Source organism: Chenopodium album, chromosome 1 (genome assembly GCF_948465745.1).
Source record: "Chenopodium album chromosome 1, dcCheAlbu1.1, whole genome shotgun sequence".
In the NCBI taxonomy this organism is placed as follows: domain Eukaryota; kingdom Viridiplantae; phylum Streptophyta; class Magnoliopsida; order Caryophyllales; family Amaranthaceae; genus Chenopodium; species Chenopodium album.
The window spans coordinates 88,379,868-88,400,852 of record NC_137834.1 but is presented as its reverse complement, the minus strand read 5'-3'; the positions used below and the strand labels follow the sequence as shown (position 1 = coordinate 88,400,852).

The window sequence follows — 20,985 nt, the reverse complement described above, 5'->3', positions numbered from 1 at the left end:
ATCCTCTAGCATGGTGATTGGAATATGTGCTTACTTGAAATGGGAGAACTTACATCTAAATTATATACTAGTATTGAAATTGGCATTTTTCATTGATTCATGTATTGCTTGCATTTCACTCAAATTAGGGCCATTTTTACCTTTTTCTTTTGCCTTTTCTTGTACATCAAACACATTATAAATCTCCTCTAAAGTAGTATGGTACAATATACTAGAATAAATCTACTTTGGAATATTTTGATGTTGTTTGTGAGTTAATAGTTATGCCTTCAGTAGTTCAGTAGGCATGACTCTTCATGAGTGTGCAGTGTGCAAAAAAAAAAAAAAAAATTACTTGTACTTCATTGCAAATCATTTATTCCAAATATCATTATAATAGCTTTAATTGTCATTTAAAAATTAAAAAAACAAAAGATTTATGATACTAGATTTCGAAACGACTTTTAAAAAATTTCACATGATTATTATTTTTTTTTATATATGTATACACAACAAAATATAATCAATGAATATTTATGAATAGTTTAAAATTTCAAAACATACAATTATATAATCTTGTAACTAAAGAAGTACATTTGTAGCATATTTTTTTTTTTTTTTTTTTTTTTTTTTTTGAGGTAGAAAAGGAACTTAGTTAATAATTAAGGAGGTAGTTAAGTTTACAAAAGGCGATCTCTCACTTGTAGCATATGTTACTATAATCAATCAATTTAAATTTATCATATAGCAAATGAGATTCATATTACTATGAAACAACTCAACTTTCAAATTAAATTACCTTAACGAACTATAAAATAGTCCAATCTAATCTAATTCAGGCAAAACTGGCCAATCCGATGTGGGCCGATGCACAATCATACTTGAGAGTTGGGACTAGTTAAAATGAGGGCCCTAAGGGGGTGTATCTCATCCAAGTGAATGAGTGATGCAACTATGCAAGTACAGATGTACTAGAATCTAGATTATGAATTTCCTAAAAAAAAATCTAGATTATGAACTCACCGCCTTTTTAAAAATTTTAACTGCTCAATTTTGGCGTGATTCTAACGGTAACCTTTTCTCTCAACTCCCCTGTTTCATCCCCCAACAACCAACTTCTCACTTCATCTTCTACCCCAAACAATTCAACGGCTACCAAAAATCAAAAAGCAGAAAAGAAAACACCCTCAAAAAAGTAAAAAATTAAACCCCAAAAGGCAAAAAAAAAAAAAAATCATGGAAGAAGAATTAAAAGAACCTGAATTCAAAGAAAAAGAAGCAATAGTAATTCAATACTTAGATACTTCAATGTCGAAGAATCTTCTTAGCAAATACCCTGATTATTCCGGTTTCGGTTTCGACTACTCGCAAAGCTCAATTTGGTCCCCATTAGTCCCTCGTTTTACTTCTCTTTCTTGTTTGAACCCCAAGTCCCCTGATTTGAATAGAAGGCTTTCTTTTGAGAAAATTTCATTGTCAAGTAATATTAAGAAGAAGATTTGTACTTTTGGGTTGAATTTAACTGCTAAAATTCAGAAGAATAAGAAAAAGAAGAAGATGTTGAAGTGTAACAACGATTCTCCCGAGTTTCAGTCTCCTCCTTCCAAAAAGGTAAGATCTTTGATTTTGCACTTAAGCTATTTGGGTAGTATTGTATTGGAAGTCGCAAAAGATAGTAATGTAGACGAGATTTAAACTATAACTGTCTGAGACTCTAAGTTAATCGAGCCGAAAGGAGAGTGTTTTATAATTGTTGTTAACTTCTTATGTTCGGATGGATGCAGGGTTGGAAGAAGGTGTTGAAGATGACATCTAAACAGTTCAAGAAAAAGAAGGATAATCATCATCGTCATCCCATTTCTAGGGTCACCCTTTCTGATTTTTTGCAGTCTCAAAATTTCTAGGCCTTTTGACGATTCGGAGATGCTAGGTAGTTTGTAGTAAGGTTTGGGAGTTTGAGTCTTGTATGATCTACACATCTCCCTTCATTTCAATTGTAATGTAAGATTGGTATCGATTCAATATATGCTACATTCATTTCTTGTCTGATGCAATATGGGTATTTCCAGTATGAACTTTGAAGGGTTAACTTCACAGTAACAATATAACATAAGTAAAGTTGTAACATCTTACAAAGTCATAATCGAAACCACCTCTTGATAGTTCTAAGTTTTAACATTGGGGTGGTATTGAGTACATTCCCATCCTCCTTGTAAAAAGATAAAGATAAAATGGTAAACACGCTGCTGGCCTGCTGTACCTTTTAGTTGACTCGTAACAATCCAATGATGGTGAGCATGGTTCTTAAACAATAGGTGACGGATGAGTTGTGAACTTGTGGTAGACTGCATAGAGATTACGATGATCATGGTTCTTATACAATAGCACAACTCATCCTCTGAGAACTCTAAAATCAGCTCCCTCAGCCAAAGTTTTCTCAAAGAAGATCCCATAAGAAGAGTTGATTTAGACCTAACTCCTATTAACTCCTGCTTTGTCAGCCCAGTTGTAGAGCTATATCCATTTACAGACTTGCCATGTAACAATCTCCCGACTGCCTGCCTAACATAGACACCGGGAACATTAAGGACCTCAATGGACCTCTAGTAGTTCTACAATGCAACATCGAAAACTCCCAATGTCCTATAATGATAAATATCAGTAAATGTTGTTAAGAATGACACAAACAGAGGATTCCATTTATAACTTTTCATCCATTTCATACTCCAATGTTTCTTTCACTTTTTTATTTTTATTTTTTATTTATTTGGATGATAGATGTGAACAAGGTGGCAACAGGGTTTGATTCATCCTTTAATATAGTTATATTATGAAATAAGCGATAATCATACATCCTTGTGAGTGTGGGGAGGAGCATTGAGTTTTATTCATCCACCTAGAAAAAATAACTTCACACTTAAAATTGCCAAAATAAATATAAGAGCAAATGGAACAGAAGAGAGGTATTTGTATTAAACCTCAAAAGTGGAACTCATCAGGTGAAGGCTGTAAAGCCATTTTGTTTCAGACTTCAAACAGAACCTTGTGGCGACTCCAAACCCCTCAGTCTCAGCTATGACATCTAGCTTCCACCTCGTTGCGCAAGCTTACGGCCAAATCTTCATTTCCATTTTGGCAAAGCCCATTGCACAACTCAGAGAGAATTTCTGGACCAGGAACCATACTTCTCCCTAGCATTTCCCTCAGAACCTGAACTGCTCCATCAAAATCACGATTCTGACATAAAGAAGAGATCAAAATCTCAAATGTATTACTCGTTGGATAACAACCATTTCTTATCATACTCTTGTACAATTGAAATGCACGTTCAGAATTCTTTCTCGTGCACTGCCCTAAAATAAGAGCAGCATAGGTCGAGGAATTTGGGGCTAAATTCTGCTTGTCAAGTTCTTTAACCATAATGGCTGCTTTCCTAGTCTTGCCCTCCTTGCAGAATCCCAATATCAAAGCATTATACGTCACCATATCAACCTTAACCCCATCTTTCAGCATCTCTTCATAAAGTTCATATCCCATCTCACTATTACCCCACTGGCTATATCCATTTATCAAAGTATTGTAAGTTATAGTATTTGGAGGCACACGTGCAGCTTTCATCTCACTAAAAACCTTATTCGCGTCATGCAATTTTCCTTGCTTGCAAAATCCATTGATGAGGGTGTTATAAGTGACACTATCCGGCTTTAATCCGTTCTTTTCCATCAAGGCTTTTAGCTTCACGGCAGAAGTGAAGAGGCCCTTATTGCAATACCCAGACATAAGTATATTATGTGATGCTACAGTAGGAAAGATACCCATACTTGCCATATCCTGAAACACCTCCAAGGCCTTTTCCAAACTACCAAGCTTACAATGAGCATAGATAACCATGTTCATAGTATAAACATTTGGCATAATTCCATTTTTCCGAATCTCCTTATAAAAAGCCAATGCAATTTTTTCCTGATTCAAACTATGCAATGAACTCATGTAAGCATTACAAGACTCTATTGTTGGAAGAAACCCATAATCCTTCATGTGGCAAAAGGTTCTGGTTGCATTCCTAAACTTCTTCATATGGGCATGAGTCTTAAAAAGCGAGTCAAACACAAGAGGAGACGAATCACACAATCGATACGAGTACAATATAGCCTCAAACAACTTATGTGGCAGATCAATAGACCGCGAACTCAGTATATCCTTCATAATCGACTGAGAAGACTTAAATTTCCGGTGTTTGGTCAAAACATGGAGAATCATGGAATGAGTTTCAAGGTTATGAAACTTGGGGTTTTTGAGCTGAACCCATTTATAAAACTCATAAGAAAGAACATAATCCTTCTTAATCTTCAATAATACATGCTTAAATCTAAATGGGGTAAAACCACTAGATAATTTCTCCAATTTTTCCCAATCAGAGTGTATAAGATGGCTATGTGCTACATTCACAAAATCAAGGTCTTGACCTTTTGGTTCAGGAATTGTTCCATGTGGAATTGGAATTACATTCCGTTTCTTTCTTGCTAAATTACCCAGAATTGAGGAATTGCTCAAACCAGAAACTTTCATTGCAAAATTTGAGAATTAAACAAATTTAATAAAAGGGTGTTCTTAATTTAAACTGTTTTAGGGTTTAACCTTGTGTTTGAATGATAATAAACAGAGAAATACTTGAAAGCAGGTGAAATGAGCAAAACCTAAAGTTACCCAGAAACGAAATTGGAAAGAAAGATTTGACCTTTAATTGATTTGAAACTGACCTGATCATGGAAACTCAGAGCTTGTTAGCTGTCGTGTTTGATAGCTCCTGCAAGTCAGAGAAATGATGAGGTGCGGCAAAGCGCGGGGAAGGAGAGTTAATTTTTTCTAGAGTTCAAAGGACTGAAAGGAGTATTTGATAGATCCATAGAATATTCTCATCCTAGGTTTAGGATATATTTTATATAAGATTATCTTTGATATCTATACATATCAAATCACTCTAATCAAGGAGTTTATATTATCTGACAGATTTCACTATAGGCTTAAACGGTTAAACCCTTTTGTTGGAGGTTACAAATGGGTCGTTCAAATATGTTAGGATCGAGTCATATTAAAGGGTCGTATAATTTGATGTCAAATTAATGTGTTATTTTGGGTTGTATGAAACTAGGTTGAAATTTGGTAATATAGACTCACTAATCAAGTGTTAGCCAATATTGACATGTTACGTATAGTCGTTTAACTGATCACATTATTTCAAAGTTTTTAGCGGATTAAAGCAACATTAAAATATCTAATCTCACAAATTCTAACTCGAATTGGTATAGACCATGTCAATTTTGATAAAGTTAAGTTCAACGAGTCATGTTATGCAGCATTTCTAGTTTTAAGTTATTTAAAACGAACTTTTAGAGCTTATCAATTCATAGCTTAACAAACTCAAGCTCGGGTCATGCTCGAGTTGAGCACTTGAGCTGCCCGGGTTCGAGTTTGGCTTGGCTCCCCATCACTTCCTTAATTATTCTTCATTTTTTTTTTAAAGTCCCAAAAGAGCAAGAAACTGGAATTTTGTAAGGATATCTTATACTACGTACTTGGTGCCAGCTACTCACTCAATCCACAATCCTACACCACTCTAGTGGCTAAGGCTCACAAGCTAAGAAGACACCATAACAATCAATGGAGTAAGCAAATTCAAACCCAGAAAAATTTAAACCCAGAAACAAAAACCAGACCTCAAAACTTCATCTCCCATGTCTACTTCATCCCTTCCACTTCCCTTACCACTCCCACCCAACAATCTCTCGCCTCACAGACAACTACCCAATTCACAATTCTCTCTCTTAGACCCACTTCTACCTTCCCTTGATGAGCCCCAAAAAGCCCTTAAAACCCCAACAATTCGTACCCGTTTAAGCCAACTTTGCAGAGATGGTCAACCCCATATTGCCCGCCAAGTGTTCGACGCATTGCCTAAACCAACTACTGTTGTTTGGAATACTATAATTATTGGGTTTATTTGTAACAATCTTCCCTTTGATGCCCTTTTGTTTTATTCTCGAATGCGGTCTAATTCTTCTACTAAATGTGATTCTTATACATACTCTTCTGTTCTTAAGGCTTGTGCTGATACCCGGAATTTGAGGGCTGGTAAGGCTGTTCATTGTCATGTTATAAGGTCTCATATTCATGCTAGTAGAATTGTGTATAATTCTTTGTTGAATATGTACTCTACTTGTCTTGCTAGTACTGTTGTTTCGCAATATAGCGAGGTTGATCCTGTTCGTAGAGTGTTTAATACTATGAAGAAGAAAGATGTTGTTGCTTGGAATACTTTGATTTCTTGGTTTGTGAAAACTGAGAGGTTTGGTGAGGCTGTTAGGTATTTTAGGTTGATGATGATCATGGGTATTAAACCTACCCCTGTTAGCTTTGTTAATGTGTTCCCAGCTGTTTCGGGTGTTTGTGATTACAGGCTTGCCAATGTTTTATATGGGATGCTTGTCAAGTTTGGTGGTGAATATGTTGATGACTTGTATGCTGTCAGCTCAGCAATTGTTATGTTCTCAGATATTGGTTGTCTTGATGTAGCAAGGAAGTTGTTTGATGGATGTTTGAACAAGAATGTTGAGGTATGGAATAGCATGGTTGGTGGGTATCTGCAGAACAACTGTTTCATTGAGGCACTTGATCTTTTCGTCGAGGCTCTTAGTTCAGAGCATGTTTCACTAGATAATGTTAGTTATATTTCAGCTTTAAACACTGTCTCACAAATGCAGCAAATGAATATTGGTCAGCAGCTGCATGCTCTAGTATTGAAGAATCCAACAACTTTGTCTGTCACTGTACTAAATGCAGTTATTGTTATGTATTCAAGGTGTAATTATATTCACGAAGCCTTTAAGGTTTTTGAAGGGATGGCTGAAAGAGATGCTGTGTCATGGAATACTATGATTACGGCTCTTGTGCAGAATGGGATGGATGATGAAGGACTGATGCTTGTTTATGAGATGCAGAACCAGGGGTTTGTTGTTGATGCAGTAACAGTTATAGCCATACTCTCAGCTGCATCAAATCTCAGAAGTGAGTTCATCGGGAAGCAGACTCATGCTTATCTAATAAGGAAAGGCATTGAGTTTCAGGGCATGGACAGCTATCTAATAGATATGTACGCTAAATCTGGTTTAATAGAGAAGGCACAACTACTATTTGAAATAAGTGATGAGCTAAGTAGAGATCAAGCAACATGGAATTCCATGGTATCTAGTAACACACAGAATGGGCTAATAGAAGAGGCTTTTGCTGTATTTCGCCAGATGCTTAAGAGAAATGTTCTTCCAAATGCCGTTACCATGGCATCAATTCTTCCAGCTTGTAGTCAAATTGGGAGTATTGCATTGGGTAAGCAAATCCATGCCTTTGCTACCCGCCACACCCTAGACCAAAATGTGTTTGTTGGCACTGCTTTAGTAGACATGTATTCGAAGCTTGGGGCAATTGCTTCTGCTGAAAACATGTTTGCTTTGATTCCCACTAAGAGTCCTGTTACGTACACTAACATGATATTGGGCTATGGGCAACATGGAATGGGAGCTAGAGCTCTTGCCTTATTCGATGAAATGCAGAGTTCAGGTGTAAAACCTGATGCAGTCACTTTCATTGCAGTATTATCTGCATGCAGCTATGCTGGGTTGGTTGATGAAGGTCTTAGTATTCTGGAGTCAATGGAGATAAAATATGGACTTGAACCTTCAATTGAGCACTATGCTTGTGTGGTGGACATGTTGGGAAGAGATGGAAGATTGAGTGAGGCCTTTGAGTTGGCTGAACAATTGGGCGAGGTAGGTAGTGCAATCCAAGCTTGGGGATCACTTCTTGCAGCTTGCAAAACTCACAGACAATATGATTTGGCAAAGATTGTTGCCAATAAATTACTCAATATGGAATCTAGAAATAGTAGGAGTGGGTACCATGTACTGTTATCTAACTTATACTCAGATGAAGGATATTGGGACCTTGCTGATAGAGTCAGAAAAGAGATGCAAGAGAGAGGTGAGAGGAAGGAAGTTGGCTGCAGCTGGATAGAGACTTTTGGTCGTGTAAACTACTTTGTGTCTAAGGATAGGAAGCACCAAGAAGGTGATTATGTGTATGAGATGCTGGCAAAGTTAGCTTCTAATATGGAGGATGCCGGATACACTCCCCTTTGTTACGGTGATACACAGATGGACTAGATATCTCATGGTGATAATTGAGGAGATGGAATTGAAGGAGTTATGCAGTTTAAGTTGGTTTAGTTAGTATCTAATCATGATCCCCTGCTCCAAGACAAGCTTCTATCAAAGTAATTCTATGCCTTATGGAATTTGTATGTTCTGTAATATTCCTTCCTGCAAAGTTTTGATGTCCATGACATAATTTCAGGTGCTGGTTCAAAGTAAAAGTCTCATGCAAGTAGTGATGTAGTAAGCTGCCCACTTTTTCCTGTCTTGCTGGACTTGAAGCTGATTTTCTTTGTTGTGTTGAGGGACGATCAGTGTTCATACAGCTTCTGTTACTAAGGATTTTGGGACATGGCAAGTCTTTTTCTGGCTCAGAAAAAGGGAAATTAAAAGGTAATGTCATTGTGGTCTGACCAAATGTGAAAGAGTAAAAAGCTATACAATATGGTACTAAAAAAGGAGGGAGGCTGGGAAACCTTCAATATGCACATTTTTTTCTCAGCTCTTAAGCTAGGCATGTTCCGAAAACCGCTTTTTTAATTGTTGGGTGTCTATTCAGCTGACTTCCCAGAGTCCATCCCCTATTTTTCTTGCAGCTAATATTTTAATTATTATTATTTTTTTAATTTTTTTTTGTTGTTGGGGGGGGGGGGGGGGGGGGGAAGGGTGTTGCTGGGTGCCGACTGATTATCCATATTAGTAATAAGTTGTTATGTTTTATTGATTGCTGAGTGACTACACTATTGTGACATTGGTACATAGGTAGAAGTTTGAATGCCTTGAAATGGCTTGAAAGCTGAAGAGCAATCCAGCAGATTGAAAATTCAAAATGGAACTTCTTGAAGGTTTTGACCATTCTTTGCATCTTTAGGCTTTATCTCTGTACTGCACTTCTGTTTTCTTGCTCTCAGTATTTTGTATAGGCCTCTATTCAGTTTTCATTCTGAAAGTCTATAGCTCACTCTTTTTTGTATGAATAGTTTAAGTTTAGTAAGCAGCTTTACGATTATTTCATTTCTGGCACCCTCCATATTCAAATTTGATTCTCTGTTTTTTTTTAAAAAAAAAATCTTTTGGGTGCTTTGAGCCTTTGAGCTTTACCTTTCTGCTTCTCTTGTTCCCAGGATTAGATAGGGGACTATTAACAAGTAGACAAATCGGCAGTATAATTTGTGGATGTACTGTAGACCCATCACCCATATATGACTTCTAGTGTCAGGACTGAAGCTACATGCCTACATCTATTCTGAGGGACTTAAGGTTAAATTTTATAACTTCATGGTTCAGATGACCCTGTTTGTGGCTGTTTGAATGTACTACTTGCCTATGTACTTAATTCGATTTTAATTTGCAATTTATAGGCAGGCATGTGTCATGGCAGGCTTGTGTACCAGCCACCAGCACTGTGGATACCTTGCGTCATTGTAAAAAGTAAGAAGGATTCCTAGTTTCTTTGTGATCTCTTCAATTGTCTTTTGGCTTCTGTTTTCGTTTTATAATTGGTTGAACATACTTCCTATAGTTGTTGGCACTTGGAAACTAATATGTGGAGTTTCTGGAAGATACTTGTGGATCATTATTGTGATTTGATTGTGTTCAGTGTCTGGACTTTTGGAGTTCTATTTTCTGAATTTTTGCTGATTCTCTTCCTGCGTTGTATTCATAAAGCTTCGTTTTTACGGGATTGATAAATGCATCCAATATCTCACTCTAGTGCTTTAATTCTTCGTCTTTCTGTGATTCTTACTTGGATATATATATAGTTAAGTGCAGCATGGTACTTTTAATTGTGCAAGGCTTAGGACTTGAGTAATGAAAGCTTGCAGAAAGAGAGTATTATGGTTATACTCTTGGATTTCGTATTAGATATCAGCTAATCAATCTACAATATGATCTTCTGATATGACTTCTGATGAAATCATGAAAGCTTATGTTATTTGCTGCTGGCCAGGCGTCTGATTATACATTACTGTTATTTATTGCTGTTATCTGAACTGGTTTTGTAGTGTAGAGCCGAGATGTCTTATGCCACTCATCTTATGTGACATTCTGTGAATATTGTTCTTCCATAGTTAGTGAAAGTAATCGTCTGTATCAACATTGTAGTGATGTTTCAGGAAGTGAAAAAGTCATCTTACATCTTTCCTCTTTTATTCTCAGGAAGTCAAGCTCCAAGTTCAGAATCTAAGTGGGAAATTGAAGATAAAAGTTAATAGAACTGAAGTCAGCTCTTTCTGCCTTGCAAAATCTGAATTGTGCTGTGATTTGTGCCATCGGTTTGGCTTGTGCACAGCCAACCAACACAACTAGGTCAAATAAAAGCAGACCAAGAAGTAGCTCTGAGAAAAGAAGTTCTTCAGCAGTGTATGATTCTGGCTGTTATTATCTCAGTATCATTTTGATCTATTCTCATCTTTGTCCTTTCATGTTTCCGTATGGAATGGCTGTTTAGATTCGGAATGATAAAAGAAAAAATGTTTTAAATGTTAAAGGGGTTTAATTTAAAGTTCATACACACCAGCTAGAAAACATTTTGTCTTTCAAAATTAATTGATAATTATGTAAAGATCCTGTAAATTCAATAAATATAAATATTTAAATAAAGTCGCAAAATCATTACAGTTGTGCTTTTGTAATGACAAATTTTTGGGTATTCCGGAATTTCCTTTCGTCTGAGAGTCGTTTTGCCAGCCTGCACATGTTACCAGCTATTAGTTGACAATTTTAGATATAAATATATAATTAAATCCCTAAATCTATGCTAAAGAATGCATGAGTTAAGGTGTAATATTTTTATATAACACGTTATAGGTGTACACGTACCAATAATTTGTTCCTTGGTCCGAAATTAATTATCAGATGATATGAATCTCGTATAATTAGTACAAGATTTGATTTAGATAAGGGTTACTTTCGGTTGTCTAGTTATGAATTAATACCAATTCAAGAAAGTTGACAACTTTATTTAATTGTCCCAATTTTACTTAAAGCATATGACTATTAGCGAACAAGAAAAGATGGTTTGTTTATCAATTTTCGTCAGTGATCTAATCTAATACAATACAAAGTACGAGTAAATAACAAGAACTGAAAATTTTCGGAATATATCTAGGGTTAAACCTTGTGAGAACTTCTGCGTTGGTGCCCATGTCTTGAATAGCTTCGAGAAATCCAGTTTCAGGGTCAACTCGTGAAGCTGGTTTGTTGAGCAACTCTTGACCAATTTTTACCAGATTTTGCATGTTCTCTTTTGTTGATACATCTAGTGATGTTGCTACTCCTGTTAAGCTATTATCCTGTTTTCATAAAAAGGAATGTTATCAATGATCAAATGATGTTTGTGAATGTGTGATGCATGGTGTATGAACACATTAAGTTCAAGTTACATGCATGAGTGGTGTCAAAAAAATGACCCGACTTGACTAGACCAGACCAGACCAGCCCAAACCCAAGTGCATGGTGCATGGTGTATGGTGTATAAATATTATACTAGTATACCAGCAAGCTCGTGATCATCCGTGTGTACACGAGTGCCTCATGGTGTATAAAGCTATTACTGATACAGTGTAATGCGTCGATCTGCTTACTTGAATACGAATGTAGTTGTCTTGAGTTTGAGTAGCCTGAAAAAGAACATTATTGTGAAGATCAACCATATCAGCTCCAGATTCAAAGAGACAATCTATAATAGGAGTTGATCCACCATTCATAATCCAAGAAAGAGGCCCCCATTTTGCTGTCATTTTAGCATTATATTTTTCCTCATTTTTTGCTGATCCACTTCCTATTGAAATCACTAGCAACCTTCCATCATGCATTCGGTGAGCATTTGGGTTTTCCTTCATCATTTGTTTGCTCACTTCAATCATAGCTATCAAAGTCTGGACAAAGAAAACGAAAATATTTGTTAATTGTCAAAATCTTAAATGTGTCGATTTATACTAATTAACTTTTAATGTCTCACAATAAGTTATTGTAAGTCTGTCTCACCTAATGCATTCTGGTTATTGTGCATACTTTATATAATGTTGAACTACTCTATATGTAATTATATTGCAACCTAAATCATTAGTATAACGTACAATAAGTCAAGATTGATATGAAAAAGAGTTGTTTCTATACCGGATTATTGTCCACAATTCCACCATCAATAAGGTTAAATTCCCTAACACTTGGATCTCCAAATTGATACGAGGGAAGAAATGTTGGGGCAGCCGATCCGCCAATGCATATATCAGATAGCTTTGCATTAATAGAAGGTTGAGCTGGTATCTAAAGAATCACACAATATCGTTAATTGTGCACTCAAGGACACAGCACTGAAAGTATGATGTGCATTATGCTCATGAACAATACAATGGCAGCAAAAATATTCTGATAGACGAAAAATAAAGCCAACCTTGAAAGAAGAAAATATAACTGGTTGGAGCAATTTAATATCAAAAGCTGGAATAATGAGATTTGTTAAAGTCTGATGAAGCTTCATTTCTTTTAAATCTCTTCTCAGCAAATTATGCAGATAATTGCCATCATATTTAGGCCCTGTCATTGATTTGAAAAAACTAAATACTCCGCTGCAATGCATCCAAAGGAAAACCAATCAATATGACACATATAAGTAGTGCGAGCACACATTAGACCATGAGAGTAGCATGTGAATAGCGTAAAATTTCAAACGTTCAAATAATTTTATAATGCGCACCTTTCTTGTGGAAATATCTTCGGGGAGTGTTCTAGATAAAAAGGGACGATATCCTTTGCAGCATAAAGAGGCCGATTATTTTCATCTGGTGCTGTTAACATAGCACCTACTATACCACCAGTACTTGTTCCAGCAATCACATCAAAATAATATGCTAATCTTGCATCTTCACCGTCCAATTTCTTTTTTAAAAAATATTAATTAATAAAATCATTCTCCCTCCATTCCTAAATTAAAAGCTTTTTTTTCTTTATAAATTGAGTAATAAATGTTAAAAAGAGGTTTTGTATTAAGGGACGGAGTATTTTAGTGTGAATATATTCCCTTTTTGGTGAGACCGATTTCCATCAAAATAATTGTACGTACATAAATTTATTCTAATATATTTTCTAAAAGTAGTAGGCATGCATATATAAATAAAATTATATTCCATTTCCTTGTCTAATGATTTTTTTTTTTTTTTTTTTTTTTTTTTTGAGAAATCCTTGTCTAATGAATTGCCTTATTAATTAATTATTGTAGCTAAACATTAAAATTATTTTCTGCTGATTAAATTGTTGTTCAAAGATTAAACCAATTCTTATCAATCACAAAGATTTATGTTGACTTATACCTTTAATATCCGTAACTATAGTTGACTTATAATGCTTTTAACATCGCCACAACTAAAATACATTTATCAAAACAAAATTTTATCTACCAAAATTGGTATTTTATTACATCTGAATTTTTTTCATCAACACTTTCTTTTTGATTTCATGCAAATTAATTGATATATTTTTTCTTTAATTTTTTTTTTATTACTGAAATAAAATAAATTAACATAAAATCTGCAAGAGAATTAATCAATAGTAATGTAGTAATGGATCACAATAACTTAGCCTTTTTTTTAAAAAAAAAAAAAATTGAACTTTCTCTATCGCATAACTCTATCATGAATAATCGAATTGGACGTGTGTGATACACACATACGTTCATTTAAAGTGCAAAATAGACGACATACTTGAAGTTGTTGCTCGAGAAAACTTGCAATAATAGCAGGAATAAGACCGCGAACTCCACCACCATCCATGCTAAGGATGGTAATAAGCTTCTTGTTTTCGTTGTTGAATTTGATCACTGAAGGAGGATCTTGTGCTTGAGGCATTGCCGCCATTTTCGAATAAACGTTATTTCAACACAATAAAACCAGATTGAAATTGGAGGTGAAGATAATGAATGAAGAAGATGCAAGAAATTATGCTTTAATTATGGAAACTAACATTAACAAGTTACATGCATTTATATATGAAATTCCAATAAATGGCTTGGTTAACAATTTGACTCTAATAAACTAAAGCTACTAGCTGTTCCTAATTAATTGTACAATTATTATAAAAACAAGTTCATCTTAAGAATGATTAGTCAGATTATATTATATAGTTCTGTTTAATTAAATTATACTCCATAAGGGTAATTGTTTATATTATCAAAATAAAAAAGGAATAATAATTGCTTAGAAAAGTTCTAATTTGGTGGTGGCTTTGTGCACGTCTAATTTTTAAGTGCTGTTCTAAACTAGATAAAGACCAGGTTATATTTAGACTTTAGAACTTTACGTTACTTACGTAGACTTGGAGGATGTAGATAACATTATAACAAGTGGTTTATTGATAATAAATTAATATGATAAACATACAAGTATTTTTTGGAAAAGAAATCGTAAGTCAATGAACATATATCGACAAATATAAATCCATCTCCAAACATGTGATATCCTTTATACTACCTCTATTACATATTATTTGCAACGATTTAACATAAAATAAAGAGGAACAATGTCTAATCTTTACAAATAATATGTAACGGGGGTAGTAATTTATCGATCATGTATATGTATGTATATTAGTGTATCACTTACGGTCAAGTGGTGATGAAATTTAAGAGGAAGAAACAATGCATGGCCTCAATCATGGCCTGGACAAGGGATAAATAGATGTTAAGTATTATTGAAAGTGAATCAAATTATTGGTAACATTGAACTTCCTTCATGTAATTAAATAAATACCTAATAAAATTAAATGTGCAAAACTAATTATAAATTCATCGCCATTATCTTCCATAATTACTATCAACGGAATATGTCAATTAAAACTCTCAACTTTATATCTTAACTCAACACTAATATTCTCAAGTCTCAACTATTGGTGGTTTTTTAACTAATTTTGGCTATTGAGTAATCCAGGTTAAGGAAGCATTTAGCCTACAGCACCTAACATCAAACCATAAAGTCGATAATACAAGCACTCGTATTTATATTTTTCAATGAAGCGACACAAATTACAAGGTCCATAAAACATTAAAATTTCCTCTGTCCCTTAATTACAAGTCTGTATTCCTATTTTGTTGATGTGCTTTCTAAAAATATCACATAATCAATATAAACTAATAAATTTTTAAAAATTAATATATAATTAATGAAATAATCGGTAAAAATATCTCCTCTTAACGTGATTAAAAGGAGATAACATAATAAACTTTCCTTTTTTAAAACTTTCCGTATTTGTATAGATATACGAATTAGATTCCTACCCGTATATATAGATTAGTGTACAATGTTTACCCATATAAAAACACGCGGCACTCGACAAACAAAAATTAAAACATTTCGGCTTCTTTTAGTTTATTGGTAATTTCGCATTTTTCTCTTTTAAATATTATATAGTATTTTTTTTCTTTTTAGGTTCCCATTCAAATCCACTACTAATTTTTATTTTATTTTATTATTATTCCTTTTCACTTTATTACTTTTCAATAACTTAGGGCCTGTTCATATTTACTGAACTGAGCTGAACTGAACTGAACTGAACTGAACTGATTGGAGTTGAACTGAACTAATTGGAGCTGAACTGAACTGAACTGAACTGAAAAATTAAAATGCATAAAACTGAACTGAACTGAACTGAAAAATTAAAATGCATAAAACTGAACTGAACTGAACTGAGCTAAACTGAACTGAACTGAACTGGTTGGAACTGAACTGAACTGAAAATAAGTAAATATGAACAGACCCTTATTACCCCACTATCTTATTTTACAATTTTTAATACTCCAATTTCCTCACTAACCTTATTTAAATCCATTAAGGGCCTGTTCATATTTACTTATTTTCAGTTCAGTTCAGCTCCAATCATTTCAGTTCAGTTCAGCTCCAATCATTTCAGTTCAGTTCAGTTCAGCTCTAATCAGTTCAGTTTAGTTTAGTTCGGTTCAGTTCAGCTCAGTTGTTAATTTTTTTGTTTTAGATGTTTTAGCATATTACAACAACGATAATAATAATAATAATAATAATAATAATAATAATAATAATAATAATAATAATAATAATAATAATAATAATAATAATAATAATAATAATAATAATAATAATAACAATAATAATAATAAAATAATAATAATAATAAAATAATAATAAAAATAATAATAATAATTATTATTATTATTATTATTTTAAATTATATTCGTCGTTCAAAATGGTCACATGTTTTTTTATAGTTGAACTCATTGACAAAATGAGAGTACTACACAACAGTTACTAGCTTTCATAATCGGTTAGTTCTTCGTTTTCTTCTTCTTCTTCATTAAGTTGCTCCATTACCTCGGCATTCCTCTGAATTGACTCCCATATCTGATCAGTTATTTGGTTTCGTATAATATCCCTAGCTGCTTTTCTGTTATCATCGTACATAGTATGATCTTCTGTTGGTCCCATGACTTCAACTTGGTGCGTGAATGGAATCCCTAGTTCATGTAAACGAACAAAATTATGTAGTGTACAATAAGCAACGATTGACTACAGTAAAATATTGAAGAATACTTTTTATTTATATATATATATTTAAAATATAATACACAAAAATTTAATAATTTAAAATATAATAATTTAAAATACAAAGTGATTTTTAAAACACTTTTATATTTTTCACAATCCACTATATATATTATCATTAATTTTCATAAACGTTTTCATATATTTTTATGCATTTTAATAGTTTATTCTAACTTGCCAACATATAAACTTTCATATAAACTTTCATATTTCCTGCACCGGTATGTTTATTCTAACCTAATAGAAAGATTTGCATATTACAAAGTTCTAGGCCTTGTAGCATGTGGGAATAGTGGGATTGTGGGATCAAATAGGTTTTATTTATTTATTTTTTGTGCAAAAGAGGAGCAAGCCATTGTGGTAGGTACATATAATAGTTACGAATTACGAATACAACAAAAGGAATGATTATATATATAGAGCATTAAATTAGTAACGTAGAACAAAGGTTGACTAATTTGCATATTGTTTTCTCAAAAATTAAATAAAATGCAATATCCAATTTGATGTGTATTAGCATATTCATAAACACTGTCTCAAGGGGGTCTTCAAATCAAATCAACATTAAAAAGCTCACGACTCATAATATCCAGCTAGAAGGAATTGAATCCTTGGGAAAAAAATCTAAGAAGAAATTAAATTAAACTTTATTTTTTGAAGATATTAAACTAATTAAGGCTGCTTTTAACGTCATTTATCCAATTTCCTTAAAAAAAATAGTCATTAATTAATCCAATAATAATCCCAAAACCTACAACTTAACGAGCAAGATATAATCCCAAAATGGATGATAACTCGATCTAGGAATACGAAAGATACTAAACTTTGTGATACTTATAATAGATACTCCTATGAGGCTATGATATGCATATTCCTATGTTCTTATTCAATATATTTGTTAGATTTCGAGAAAACTCCTCAGATTGGAGTGTGTATCATTGATTCCTATATATAGTAGTTTACAAGAGTCGTAATCCTATTCTGATAAGGATACGAGGTATAACAAAATATAATACCTATCAATATTAATTTAATTTTTTCTTTCCGATTTTGTTATAAGCTGTTTAATTATATTTATAAAGCCAAACAAACTAATCCGCTAACATGTTGTATTTGATTGGATAACATAATCCTACACTGGAAAGAATTATATTTATCCTTTTTTATAATAAAAATAAATATTATCATACGCATTTAACCAATTATTACAATTTTATAATATATCTGTTTCAATTCCATAATCCAGGTAATTTGATCAGCAATACAAAACGTGTTTTCCTAAGCCAATTTAACTTAGTATGACTTGTAAAAGAACTTAACTTCACCAAAATTGTGTCATACAAAGCCCTATAAATACATATGCTCATCGACCATAAGGCCATAATCTAAACACACAATATATCAATCTTTGAAATTCAGATCGAAATTCTCAAAAAACAATTCGTAGAGTCTGGTAAGCTCTCTTTTCTCTTCATTCAGTTATGTAATTGCAACTTCTCTTTTTGTTCTTCATCACTTAGAACTTTCGATAATGTCATTAGTTATTAGTTTATTACGTAGTGTAGTATTTCCTCTCAAGATCAATTTTTTCGTATACATTATGATTTCTTGTTTCAATGTTGTAATTACGAATTGTAGTTTTTTCTCTCAATCGTTCATAAAAAAAAAATCTATATTTGAGTTTGACCTAAATAAGACTATTGGTATTTTTTCATGCTATCAAAGTAAGAAAATTTAAACTAAATTGCCAATAGTTACCGCAACTTTCTCTCTCTAAAAAAAGCTTTGCCTTCTCTCCTTAAAACAGAGCCACACCCACACCCCGTGATTTTCTCCTGCCGCTAGTGACCTGAGCGTCGCTGCTCTTATAAGGTCGCCGGCGAGCAGTCTCTGAAGGGTTGCGCTTGATTAGACTTGTTTCGCCTACCACAAATCCATATTATTCGGTTTTTTTCGGAGTTTTGGTAGGTTAGGGTTTCTATTGGGGGTTTCTTCTTCGGTACCTTTGGTGACTTGTTTCAAGGTTCGTAGGTAGTTCAGCGTCGTCTTTGAGCCACCGGTTATCTTTTTGTCCCACCGACGAAGTGGAGTTCGGGTTTCCTTATCGTCGGCCTGCTCTTTGTCTTGGTATGGTCTACCCTTTTGTGTAATTAAGGGAAGCCTAGTTGTTTAGTTTAGCTTTGTCTTTGGTGTTTTAACAAGTGTGTTTAAGTTTTAATGGCTAGCTTTGAGGAACTAAGGGGGATGTTGTGTATTTCACATGTTAAAGAGAATGATGTCTCTTCTCATGGGTTGGAATTTTTAGTTGGACAATTGGAGAATCCTTTTGGTATTCTCAATTTTGTTAAGGGTTTAAAAGATGAGGGAAACCATCTCTACAAGCAAACCCAAATAGGTTCTGCTATTGCGAAGTACTCTCTTGCTCTAAAAATATTGTCCTTTGCTTCAGTTTGTAGTGATGAGGATATATTATTGTTTTCGAGCATAGCTGTGTCCCTTAATCTAAACTTGGGTGCTTGCTTCATCAAGGTTAAAGACTATGACAGAGTGGGTCAATTATGTTCAGCGGTTTTGTGTTTTGATACTACTAATGTGAAAGCTTACTTCATAAGAGAGATTGCAGCGTTAGAGCTTAATAAACCTTCCTTAGCTTTCATGGATCTTGTACAAGCCCTTAAATTAGATCCTAAAAACACTGAGTTCCAACAAAAATTAAAGGAGGTGATATCCTTATTGGGTTGGGCTCCAGATTTCGTTGACGAGGCACTTGCAGTAACAAGGGATAATGATGGGTTTAGAGATTATGTTCATCCGGGGAAAGAAGATAATAGTAAGAAGTTAAGAAAAAAAGGGAAAAGAAAGGTAGAAGATAGTCGTGGTGATGGTAATGTCCGAAGGTGTACAGGTGTGACAGACAACACTATCATGGATAAGAATGTTGACGGCAATTCTTTGGATTTGGAGGGTAAAGTCAACCCTACCAACCAAGATCTTAGGCCCAACATTATAGATAACAATTGTGTCCTGAAGGAAACTTCAGAAACAAAAAACTAAAATCTGACAGGGTTAAGTTTTCGGTTCTCAAGCCGAAAGCAATATGATTCCTATTTGCATCTCACTCCAACAATGTATGGAGTGATTTCCAAAGGGAGAACATTACAATACTATTGTTCTTCCCAAAAGAATTTTATTACCATCCGAGTAGCCAATCCTTCGAGAAAGATGGATAGTGGTGAAACTCAAAATGTTCTACACCAATGGAGCTTAGTCACCCCCCTGTGGAAGGGCATGATAGGTGTGAAACGACTCCAGTTCTGATGCAAGTAGATCCAGCCATAGGTATGGCAAATCAAGATTCATCATGTGAGGCTACGTCGACACTCCTACCAGGTCCGTCGGTTTCTTCCCCTTTGCAGGCTTCCGTTCACCCAACAACGTCCTCCTCTGAAAATTTGTTGGGTTTTGTCTCGTCTCCCCGTTCCAGGTTTAGAAGGAAATACGCCACTCTGCAAAGTAGGTCTCCTGTGCTTTTTACTAACTCTTTGTCTTGCAGGTTAAGCGGCTCTAAGAGAATAGCTTCTTGTCCCATCGGGTATACTTGGTTTCCCAATCATAAGAAGTTGTATGGTCTGACCCCCAATGTTTTATCGTGTAATATTGCCTTTTGTGCTTAGTTTAGGTTGTAATCTTGCTTTTTCATTTATAGTACTCTTTGTCAAAAAAAAAAAAAAAAAAAAAAAAGTAAGAAAATTTTGATGTAGTTTGTGGTTTGTATAATTGTATACAAGTAAAAGCATGTTCTTGTAGTTAATCTTGTTTCAATTTGATTTTTTCAAATAGAATAATCATCATAATATATGTTTATCTGGTACAAAAATTATATTTTTTTTTTTGTGCAAACAAAAATTGTATTATGAAATACGTGTTTTTTTATATGCAATATTTTTTTTTTTTATGAAGATACAAAGACAAATCACTGGCAATTAGTATTTTCGTTTTTTTTACTTTTAAAGAAACATATATCCATTAAAAAGAATTAATTTGTTTTTAGTTAATTATTCTTCTCGTCAAAAAAAAAAAAAAAAAAAATCTTATTCTTATTGACTTGACCTAATTGAAATTTGAAATTGGACGTGTTTGACTTATTCATAATTAGAAAGATAAATTTTCTTTCTTAATAAACAATTGTAATTTATAATTATATTTGAGTGATAATTTTCTAGTACTACGGT

General features: G+C 33.8%; 4 protein-coding genes across 4 annotated transcripts; 2 read left to right on the top strand and 2 right to left on the bottom strand.

The window, feature by feature from the left end:
• Positions 1-933: 933 nt before the first annotated feature.
• LOC145625248 (uncharacterized) lies at positions 934-2,045 on the top strand. The gene is made up of 2 exons (XM_081678317.1): positions 934-1,590; positions 1,764-2,045. Exons 1-2 carry the CDS (start codon positions 1,216-1,218, stop codon positions 1,881-1,883), a joined length of 495 nt encoding a protein of 164 aa, XP_081534443.1. The 5' UTR covers positions 934-1,215; the 3' UTR covers positions 1,884-2,045.
• Positions 2,046-2,751: 706 nt separating this feature from the next.
• Positions 2,752-4,839, bottom strand: LOC145625241 (uncharacterized). The gene has a single exon (XM_081678310.1). The coding sequence runs from the start codon at positions 4,546-4,548 to the stop codon at positions 3,049-3,051; it is 1,500 nt and encodes a 499-aa protein (XP_081534436.1). The 5' UTR covers positions 4,549-4,839; the 3' UTR covers positions 2,752-3,048.
• Positions 4,840-5,571: 732 nt separating this feature from the next.
• On the top strand, positions 5,572-10,807 carry LOC145625232 (pentatricopeptide repeat-containing protein At3g22150, chloroplastic-like). Its single transcript, XM_081678303.1, has 6 exons — positions 5,572-8,305; positions 8,386-8,576; positions 8,946-9,028; positions 9,308-9,443; positions 9,545-9,614; positions 10,344-10,807. The coding sequence occupies exon 1, from the start codon at positions 5,715-5,717 to the stop codon at positions 8,193-8,195; it is 2,481 nt and encodes an 826-aa protein (XP_081534429.1). The 5' UTR covers positions 5,572-5,714; the 3' UTR covers positions 8,196-8,305; positions 8,386-8,576; positions 8,946-9,028; positions 9,308-9,443; positions 9,545-9,614; positions 10,344-10,807.
• LOC145638485 (patatin-like protein 1) lies at positions 10,800-14,041 on the bottom strand. Its single transcript, XM_081689461.1, has 7 exons — positions 13,889-14,041; positions 12,886-13,067; positions 12,583-12,757; positions 12,306-12,455; positions 11,771-12,064; positions 11,304-11,479; positions 10,800-10,875 (listed from the first exon to the last, which is right to left on the bottom strand). Exons 1-7 carry the CDS (start codon positions 14,039-14,041, stop codon positions 10,800-10,802), a joined length of 1,206 nt encoding a protein of 401 aa, XP_081545587.1.
• Positions 14,042-20,985: the final 6,944 nt, after the last annotated feature.